General features: G+C 41.2%; 1 protein-coding gene across 1 annotated transcript in view; it reads left to right on the top strand.

The window, feature by feature from the left end:
* The window catches only part of mapk8ip1b (mitogen-activated protein kinase 8 interacting protein 1b), a 23,011-nt gene that overhangs the window by 10,993 nt on the left and 2,018 nt on the right, over positions 1-10,000 (top strand). Inside the window, exons 5-12 of the mRNA XM_087262413.1 lie at positions 656-939; positions 2,390-2,918; positions 4,733-4,808; positions 5,065-5,240; positions 5,331-5,437; positions 7,734-7,841; positions 8,117-8,187; positions 8,655-8,753. Of these exons, the coding sequence (XP_087118539.1) occupies positions 656-939; positions 2,390-2,918; positions 4,733-4,808; positions 5,065-5,240; positions 5,331-5,437; positions 7,734-7,841; positions 8,117-8,187; positions 8,655-8,753 (1,450 nt within the window). The remainder of the gene's footprint in view (positions 1-655; positions 940-2,389; positions 2,919-4,732; positions 4,809-5,064; positions 5,241-5,330; positions 5,438-7,733; positions 7,842-8,116; positions 8,188-8,654; positions 8,754-10,000) is intronic.

Below are 10,000 nucleotides of genomic sequence, written 5' to 3'. Positions count from 1 at the left end.
AAAGGCATCCACTGTGTAAAACATATGCTGGAAGAGTTGTTGGTTCATTCCGCTGTGGTGACCACTGATAAATAATGTGACTTAGCTAAAGGTAAATAATTGAATATGTGCAATTATTTGTTACAATTCTTGATCCAGTTGTAGTTGGTTTATGATCCAGCTCATTGTACAGTATATCAAACTTCTCTCTGTTGTGTCTGTTGACAAAAGCACAGGCATGTTTTGCTGCCAAGTGCAGTCATGAGAATTCAGTTTAGTCCAGTCATCTACAAAAACATGTTTGCATGCGCAGTCTAGCCGAACAATAGGAGAACTTGTTGGCCAAACTCTTTGAAAAATAAAACAATCATTTTAGCAGTCAGCAGGTTAGTAGTTTTATCATTGACCACCTCCACACATTGGCTGTGTAAAACACATGCTGGAATAGTTGGTGGTTTATTGGTGACTCTTGATTAATAATGGGACTAAGTCAAAAAGAAAATGAATGAATGAATTAATTAAAATTCTTCCTTTTTTATGAATTGTAAATTTATATCTGACGTTTTCCCCCAATCATTAGATAGCACCCCAGAATTCTGACAGATCAATTCTGAGTTTATATCTAAACATGTTTGTAACAATCATTAACTTGTTTGTTAATTTCTTGATTTACCAGCTGACCTGACGCCACCCTGCGAACACACGTGTCTGAGCGACGAAGAAAAGCACCAACCGAGTCGAGCTCAGATGAAAGACTGCGGCACATCGACAACAGACAAACCGAACATCTGCCCGTCCAAACACACTCCAGCTCCAGCTGCAGCGGTATATAAACCCAGAGAAGCAGCCCACTGTGAGCGCATACGCTACCACACAGACGTCCGGCTGGAGCCCACAGAAGAGATCTATCTGACGCCCATACAGCGCTGCACTGAGCCTCCGGAGACCCAGAAAACAAAGGTAATACTGGAGAGATCTGAGAATGGAGATATCCCAGCCTTTTCTCATGTGTGGAGAAGGGTAAAGGAAAGAAAGGCAGGGAGGGAGGAGAGGAAGGGAGGAAAGGAAGGGAGGAAGAGAGGAAAGGAAGGGAGGGAGGAAAGGAAAGAAGGAAGGGAGGGAAAGAGAAAGGAAGGAATAAATGAAGGAAAGGTTGAAAGGAAGGAAGGGTGGAAAGGAAGGAGGGAAGGAAGAAAGGGAGAGAGAGAGAGAGAGAGAGAGAGAGAGAGAGAGAGGAAGCAAGGGAGGGTGGGAGGAAGGAAGGGAGGGAGGGAGGGAGGGAGGAAAGGAAGGAAGCAAGGGAGGGAGAGAGCAAAGAAAGGGAGAGAGGGAGGAAAGAAGGGAGGAAGAAAAGAAGGGACGGAGGGAGGGAGGAAATGAAGGGAGGAAGGAAAGAAGGAAGAAAGGAAGGAAGAAAGGAAGGGAGGGAGCGAGGAAAGGAAGGGATAATGGAAGCGAGGGAGGAAGAGAGGAGGAGAGGGTGGGGAGGAAGGAAAGGAAGGAAGGAAGGAAGGAACGAAGGAACGAAGGAAAAAGGGAAGGGAGGGAGGGAGGAAGGTAGGCAGGAAGGAAGAAGCAAGGAATGGGGAAGAAAGAAAGGGAGGGAGGAAGGAAGGAAGGAAGAAAGGAAGGAAGGAAGGAAAGGAGATAGGGAGGAAGAAAGGATGTAAATAAGGGAGGAAGGAAGTCAGGTAGGAATGGACAAAGAAAGGAAGGGAGGGAGGAAGGTATGCAGAAAGGAAGGACAGGAGGGTGGAAGAAGGGAAGGGAGGGAGGAAGGAAAGAAAGAAGGATGAAGACAAGGAATAAAAGAAGAAAGGAAGATTGATAGGAAGGAAGGAAGGAAGAAAGAAAGAGATGGAGGAAGGAAGGACAGGAGATAGGGAGGAAGCAAGGAAAGGAATGAGGAAGGAAGGAAAGGAGGGAGGAAGGACGGAAGGAAGGAAGGAAAAGAGGGATGGAAGGAGGAAAGGAAGGAAGTAAGCGAGTAAGGGAGGGAGGAAAGGAAGGAAGGAAATGAGGAAGAATAGAAGGCAGAAAAGGAAAGGAGGAAGGAAGGAAGGGAGAAAGGAAGGGCGGAAGGGACAGTAGGAAAAAGGAAGGAAGAAAGCAATGAATGGAGGAAAGGAGAGAGGGAGGGAAGGAAGGAGGAAAGGGGGAAAGGAAGGAAGAGAGGGAGAAAGGGAGAAAGGAAGGAAAGAAGGGACAAAGGAAGTGAGTGGGGGAAGCAAGGAAGGGAGGAAAGGAAGGAAGGGCGGGAGGAAGGAGTGGAGAGAAGAAGGAAGGCTGAACAAACAAACAGTGGGATCATGAACATTGTTCTGCACTCTACAGCGCAGTTTTCCACATGTTGTGCTGTATTTTCACTGATTCCTGCATACAGTGACACTGACCTCTGCTCTGTAAACAGGTGATGGTGAGCTCTGACAGTGAAGCTCCTCCGCCGTACAGTGAGCAGGACCTGCAGCCGCCCTCATATTTCTCCTGCGTGGAGGCTCTGGCTGTGGACAGCAGCGGAGATGAGGAACCCACAGTGGATGATCTGTGCTATAGAGACTGTGGCGCTGGAGAAGCTCATGCGCATCACGAGAACCTGCCCAAAATAATACACACCTCAATGAGCAACTCTGATGCTAGCGGACTTTCCTACGACTCCGTCAAATACACACTGGTTGTGGATGAACATGATCAGCTGGAGCTGGTCAGTCTGAAAGAGTGTTACCGTGGTTACAGTGACGACAGCGAATCGCCTACGGTTTACGATAACTGCGTTTCTTCTCCGTATGAGTCGGGTCTCGATAAAGAGTATGAGGAGGAGAATGACGGAGAAAAACTAAGCAGGATTAAAGCTTCATTTGAGGACTCCACCCCTGAGGCCGACATCCCGTTCTCTCGGAAATTCGTCAACGTTTTTATGAACGGCTGTTCACGATCTTCTAGTGAGTATTGGGGTTTGTTTTTGCATCTGTATTAGTGTAAGAGATATCTATTATGGTTATGAAGTGCATTATACTGTGATTATACACTTAGGCCACTTTATTAGGTACAGCTGTCTAACTGCTCGTTAATGCAAATTTCTAATCAGCCAATCACATGGCAGCAAATCAATGCATTTAGGCATGTAGACATGGCCAAGACGATCTGCTGCAGTTCAACGCGAGCATCAGAATGGGGAAGAAAGGGGATTTAAGTGACTTTGAATGTGGCATGGTTGTTGCTGCCAGACGGGCTGGTCTGAGTATTTCAGAAACTGCAGATCTACTGGGATTTTCATGCACAACCATCTCTAGGGTTTACAGAGAATGCTCCAAGGAAATATCCAGTGAGCGGCAGTTCTGTGGGCGCAAATGCCTTGTTGATGCCAGAGGTCAGAGGAGAATGGCCAGACTGGTTCCAGCTGACAGAAAGGCAACAGTAACTAAAATAAGCACTTGTTACAACCGAGCTCTGCAGAAGAGCATCTCTGAACACACAACACGTCCAACCTTGAGGCGGATGGGCTACAGCAGCAGAAGAGCACACCGGGTGCCGCTCCTGTCAGCTAAGAACAGGAAACTGAGGCTACAATTCACACAGACTCACCAAAACTGGACAATAGAAGATTGGAGAAACGTTGCTGCTCTGATGAGTCTCCATTTCTGCTGACACATTCAGATGCTCGGGTCAGAATTTTGCCTCAACAACATGAAAGCATGGATCCATCCTGCCTTGTATCAGCGGTTCAGGCTGGTGGAGGTGGTGTAATGGTGTGGAGGAGATTTTCTTAGGGTTCATTAGTACCAATTGAGCATCAACGCCACAGCCTACCTGAGTATTGCTGCTGACCATGTCCATCCCTTTATGAGCACAGTGTCTCCATCTTCTGATGGCAGCAGGATAACGCACCACGTCATAAAGCTCAATCATCTCAGACTGGTTTCTTGAACATGACGATCAGTTCACTGTACTCAAATGGCCTCCACAGTCACCAGAGCTCAATCCAATAGAGCAGCTTTGGGATGTGGTGGAACGGGAGATAGGCATCATGGATGTGCAGCCGACAAATCTGCAGCGACTGCGTGATGATATCATGTCAACATGGAGCAAAATCTCTGAGGAACATTTCCAGTATCTTGTTGAATCTCTGACTCGAAGGATTAAGGCAGTTCTGAAGGCAAAAGTGGGTCCAACCCTGTACTAGTACGCTATACCTAATAAAGTGGCCGGTGAGTGTATATGATATTGGTAGTAACACTTTAGTTTAGTTTACAATTCGTGATACTAACGAACCAATAACAAACACTACTAGCTTAATAAACTACTAATTAGCTGCTATGAATTGCAATGTTCTTATTTATGTAAAGAGTGTGTTAATGCACAGCAGCAACACAAACATCTTTAGGCCTGCTGAAAACGCTCAAACATGTTGCTTATTACACACACAGGGATGCACAGCAGCAGCACAAATATCTTTAGGTCATACCTGCCAACATTCGAATCATAAAATCTTGGATGATTTAATCTGGGGGGTGGGGGGGGGGGTGTTGGTTAAAGTGCAGGTATGCTTTAGGTCTGTCCAAAACACTCATACATGTTGCTTATTACACACAGACGGATGCACAGCAGCAATACAAATATCATTAGGCCTGCCCAAAACTCATACATATTGCTTATTACACACAAAGGGATGCACAGCAGCAACACAAACATCTTCATCTTAAATATGTATAGATTTTGAGACTGCTGTTCACAACTCTCTTTGACTTTGCTTCAGGCACAGAGTCGTTTGGCTTGTTTTCCTGCTTAATTAACGGAGAAGAGAGAGAGCAGACGCACAGAGCCGTCTACAGGTAGAACACAGATGACCATTTACATTTAAACACCATTCACAAAGTCTTCACTACACATGAACATGTGAAGCTGTTAGTGTGTTCGTGTTTAACTACATTTTCAGAGCTAAACAGAAAGACTATCATACCATAACCAAAGATAACCAGTGTTACTATTTATATTTAATATTCTCTTCACAGCTTCCAGTTCATGCAGACTTTAACTGGTGATTGAAAAGAGGCCTACAAGATGTAACGTGTATTGTGTTTGTGTCAGGTTTATACCTCGCCATGATGATGAGCTGGAGCTGGAGCTCAATGATCCTCTGCTGGTGGAGCTTCAGGATGAGGATTACTGGTATGAGGGCTACAACATGAGGACTGGAGCTCGCGGGATCTTTCCTGCTTATTACGCCACGGAGGTCTTCAGGGAGCAGGAGCTGGCTTCAGATGGTAAGATGTAAAGATCACTCCATTCCCCATCTCATTTACTCTGCTCGAGTGCTCCTGACCGCTCATCCGCTCTTCATGTTTTGTTCTCAGAAGTGAAAAGCTCTGAATGGGTGGAGAAATACACAATGAAGTTCCTCGGCTCGGTTCAGGTGATGAATCACAAAGGCAATGACGTTCTGTGTGCAGCTATGCAAAAGGTGTGAAGCTTTACAGTAACGCTCAATGAGCTTAAATGTTTTAAGACCTCATTGTGCATCAGCCTGCATTTTTAAATATAAAATACGTCGCTCTGGGTGTGTTTTGTTGTACGTTTCAGATGACAAATCCACTAGAGGGTGCTGCTGTCTATAATTTTTGTGAATCTATAATACCTTACTTAGGGTTCATTTTATTGCATGTTTCTGAGAAAAATCCACTAGAGGGCGCTGTGCAATTTATTTTTATTTTGAAAATCTGAAATACGTTACTAAGAGTACATTTTCTTGCAAGTTTCCGATGACAAATCCACCAGAGGGCGCAGTCCACCATTTTTGCGAATCTGAAATTCGTTACTTGGGGTTTGTGTTTTTGTACGTTTGTGATCCTAAATCCACTAGAGGCTGCTGTCTAAATACTTTAGAAATCTGAAATGCTACATAGGGAAATATGTTACTCAAGGTTTTTGTACATATCCGATGACAAATCCTCTTGAGGGCGTAGTATACAACTATTGCAAATCTAAAATGCACTACTTAGGGTATGTTTTCTTGTATGTTTCTGATGACACATCCACTAGAGGGTGCTGTCTACATATTTTGCAAATCTGAAATATATGTTACTTGGGGTATGTGTTCTTTTTACGTTTCTGATAAATCCACTAGAGGGCAGCATCTATATATTTTAGGTATCTGAAATATAATACATAGGGTATGTTTTCTTGCACGTTTCAGATGTTTAATCCACTAGTGGGTGTTCCCTTCATATTTTGCAAATCTGAAATACGTTACTTAAGGTTTTTGTACGTTTCCAAAGACAAATCCACTAGAGGGTGTAGTATACAATTTTAGTGAATCTAAAATACATTACTTGGGGTATGTTTTCTTGTATGTTTCTAATGACAGATCCTTTAGAGGGCACTGTCTACAATTTTTGCGAATCTTAAATTCGTTACTTGGGGTTTGTGTTTTTGTTCATTAGAAACTTAAGGTTTTTATACGTTTCTGATGACAAATCCACTAAAGGGCACTGTCTACAATTTTTGCAAATCTATAATATATAACTTAGGGTTTGTGTTTTTGTATTTTTCCGATGAAAAATCCTCTAAAGAGCGCGGTCTACATATTTAGCAAATCTGAAATACGTTTCTTAAGGTTTTTGTACGTTTCCGATGACAAATCCACTAGAGGGCGTAGTATACAATTTTGCGAATCTAAAATACGTTATTTAGGGCATGATTTCTTGTATGTTTATGATGACAAATCCACTAGAGGGTGCCGTGTACATGTTTTAGAAATCTAAAATACGTTAATTAGGGTACGATTTATTGCCCATTTCAGAAGTATAGTCCACTAGAGGGCGCTGTTTACATATTTTGCAAACCTGAAATATGTTCCTTAAGGTTTTTGTATTTTTCTGGTGACAAATCCACTAGAGGGCGTCGTAGACCATTTTTGCGAATCTAAAATACGTTACTTAGGGTATGTTTTGATGTATGTTTTTCTGATGACAAATCCACTAGAGGGCGCTTTCTAAATATGTCTACAAATTGAAATACATTTCATAGGATATGTTTTATTGCACTTTTCAGATGATTAATCCACTAGAGGACTCTGTCTGGCTATGTTATTTAGGTGTGTGTTTTGTTGTGTTTCAGATAAAGGTACTTATTGTACATGTCCACTAGAAGGTGGCACTTGTCGTACAGATAAACTAATGAACCATGAGTAAAACCAAACCAATAGTGTTTTCAGAAGCAGATGTAAGAGAAAAGTGCACCGCGAACACAGTTTTTCCTTTATTTTACATTGCTTTTATTGTTTTATGTCTTACAGCATAACACTGTACAAGGTGAGCTACATGCAAACTGACCACCCCAGAAAAGTGTCCATATGGAGACAGATACGTGACACAAATGCATTCATTACAAATCATAGACAACATTAAGATGTTGTGTGGTGTTTATTTGGTGTTGTGCAAAGAACTGCACAAAAATAATGCTTTATTCCTCAATAAAATGCCCCTGTAAATATCATTAGTGTGAATAAGAACAGAAGTTGTTGTCATACTGCCCCCTAGTGTTCACTTTACCTACAAACTACAGTCAAGTGTGCGTTAAGGTACATTTTTGTGGTTTAAAAAAAATGTAGGCTGAAGCACACACACACACACATATATATATATATATATATATATATATATATATATATATATATATATATATGCATTATTTTTTCACAAAAGAGCCTTCAAATGCAGTTTACTAGATTGATGATGTATTTTTATGACTGATTCTAGATTGCGATGAACAGGAGACTGACTGTACATTACAATCCTCCGTCATCCTGCATCCTGGAGATCACAGTGAAGGGATTAAAACTCACCGTACAGGACGATTTCGACATGGTAAAGTCATGAGCACATAACAAATGTCTGTTTTCCATCTCGTCATGCTGCTTTTTTATAGTTAAGACTTTCCAATATATTTTTAATGGTGGAATATTGCATTGTGTAATGAAACGATCGAATATTACTGACAGACTGGACTATAAAAGCAAACCCAAAATACTGAAATGTCTTAACATGATTCAGCGTGTGTTTGCAGATCATATGATGAGTTGGTGGAATGTGTGCCGGCCGGGTTTAATCTGGCTGTTTTCTTTAATAAATGTCTTCCACAGAGCAGTCAATACAGTCACTTTTTCCACTTGAAGAACGTCTCATTCTGCGGCTACCATCCCAGAAACAAGAAGTACGTGCTTTACTGGTATCTTTCACATATTAATGAAAATACACTAGAGTACCAATCAAAAGTTTGGGATCAGTATGATTTTTAAAAAGAAATTTAAAGGTTTCATCAACCAAATATACATTAATTTGATCACATCTGACAGTAAAATTGTGTATAATGTTAAAGATTTTAATGACAGTTGTAAATACATGACTAATATAATATCATTTATGGAAGATTATTAACAAGTTATGTTGTCATAACAAAAATAAGACATCTCAAACAAGGTCATCTTTGCATTTCAAATGTCCTAACTGAGCTAATGTCACTAAATAACAGTTGTCATGCATACAATCTTATTTATGGAGTGTCATATCCTGATTATAAAGGTCTTTTCTGGAAAAACTACAACCACAACAATCATACTGACTCCAGACCTGCTCAATGCACAGATCTGTGCTTTATTTTAGCATCTGCTTTCCCCTCAGGTATTTCGGCTTCATTACAAAACATCCAGCGGATGAGAGATTCGCCTGCCACGTCTTTGTGTCTGAAAACTCCACTAAACCCCTCGCCGAGTCTGTGCGGTCAGTCTTACTTTATTATCATATAAAGCATTCATAATATATCACATTCTTCCATCTTTATTCTCATTTAAAGCCATCATTTAGGCCCAATCCCAATTCTACCCCTTAACCGTTCCCCTTACCCCTCGTTTTACGCGTTCACGTCAAGGGGTAGGGGTGTCCCAAGTCTCTTTAGCTTGAAGGCGTAGGGCTAAGGGCAAGGGGTGAATAACTGGGAATAAAACACAACCAGGAACTATGCTTCCAACTACAGCTTTAGAGGTATTTGCAAGCGTACAAGTTTGTGACGCTATTTGCAAATGTTTGTTGAAACGATGGATTTGAGAAACAATAAATCAACGAACTGTTTGTAACGACGGAACTTGCACCATTAGTTATCTAACGATGGTTTTCAGAAAGGCACCCCAGATCGATCTCCCAGTGAAAAGTAACTATTTTGCATATACATATGTACAATTTTAAAAAGGGGGTGTGCCCCCAAACCCCACCCCTAAATCTACACCTCATTGGAGCATGAGCAAATCATACTAACATATATACATGAGGAAAAAGCCTAGTTTCTGGATTTTTTACGGAGTATGCCAGCATTGAAAGTGTGTGTATGTGAGTGTGTGAGGGCGACCTTTACACATTTACCCCTAATGCGTCTGAGAAAATCAAAATATGCATCTCAGAACTACATGCAGTAAATAAAAAACAAAGACTGTGTATTCATGCACCATCAAATGTGCTTATGATTGAAGTGAGTGGGGCAAAAACAGCCACCAACAGTAAATCAGGAAGAAGAAAACGAAAATCTACGTAACTTTTTGATTTAGTGGCTAATTAGTATAAATTCGTACGATCTAATTCGTACATTTTAGTACGATTTGATCATTCCCCAATGACGGTTGGGGTTAGGGGTGGGGTTAGGTGCCACGCCTCCTTTTTAAAATTGTACAATTTCGTACGACTGAACTCGTACAAATTCGTACGAATTAGCCACAAAACTGGCAAAACGTAAAATACTTACGTTTTTTCGTGAGATCAGGCTGAAATCTAACACCGCATCAAAGCCAATGTTTTAACTAATCATTCACACGTCCAAGACTTTGATAAAATGTTAAAAAAAATCTGGACCACAATTACTTTTTATATTAAAATACGTTATTTTGTGGGGGTTTTTCACCAAATTAGTGACATCAATTGTGAATTTGGCAATTAAAGAATTAAAACTCTGTAATCTTCTAAACAATTTAGCAGTTTTG

This window comes from Danio rerio, chromosome 7 (assembly GCF_052040795.2).
Source record: "Danio rerio strain M-AB ecotype USA chromosome 7, GRCz13ab, whole genome shotgun sequence".
NCBI lineage: Eukaryota > Metazoa > Chordata > Actinopteri > Cypriniformes > Danionidae > Danio > Danio rerio.
Note: the sequence above shows the minus strand (reverse complement) of the source record. Positions and strands in the feature narration are given on the sequence as shown.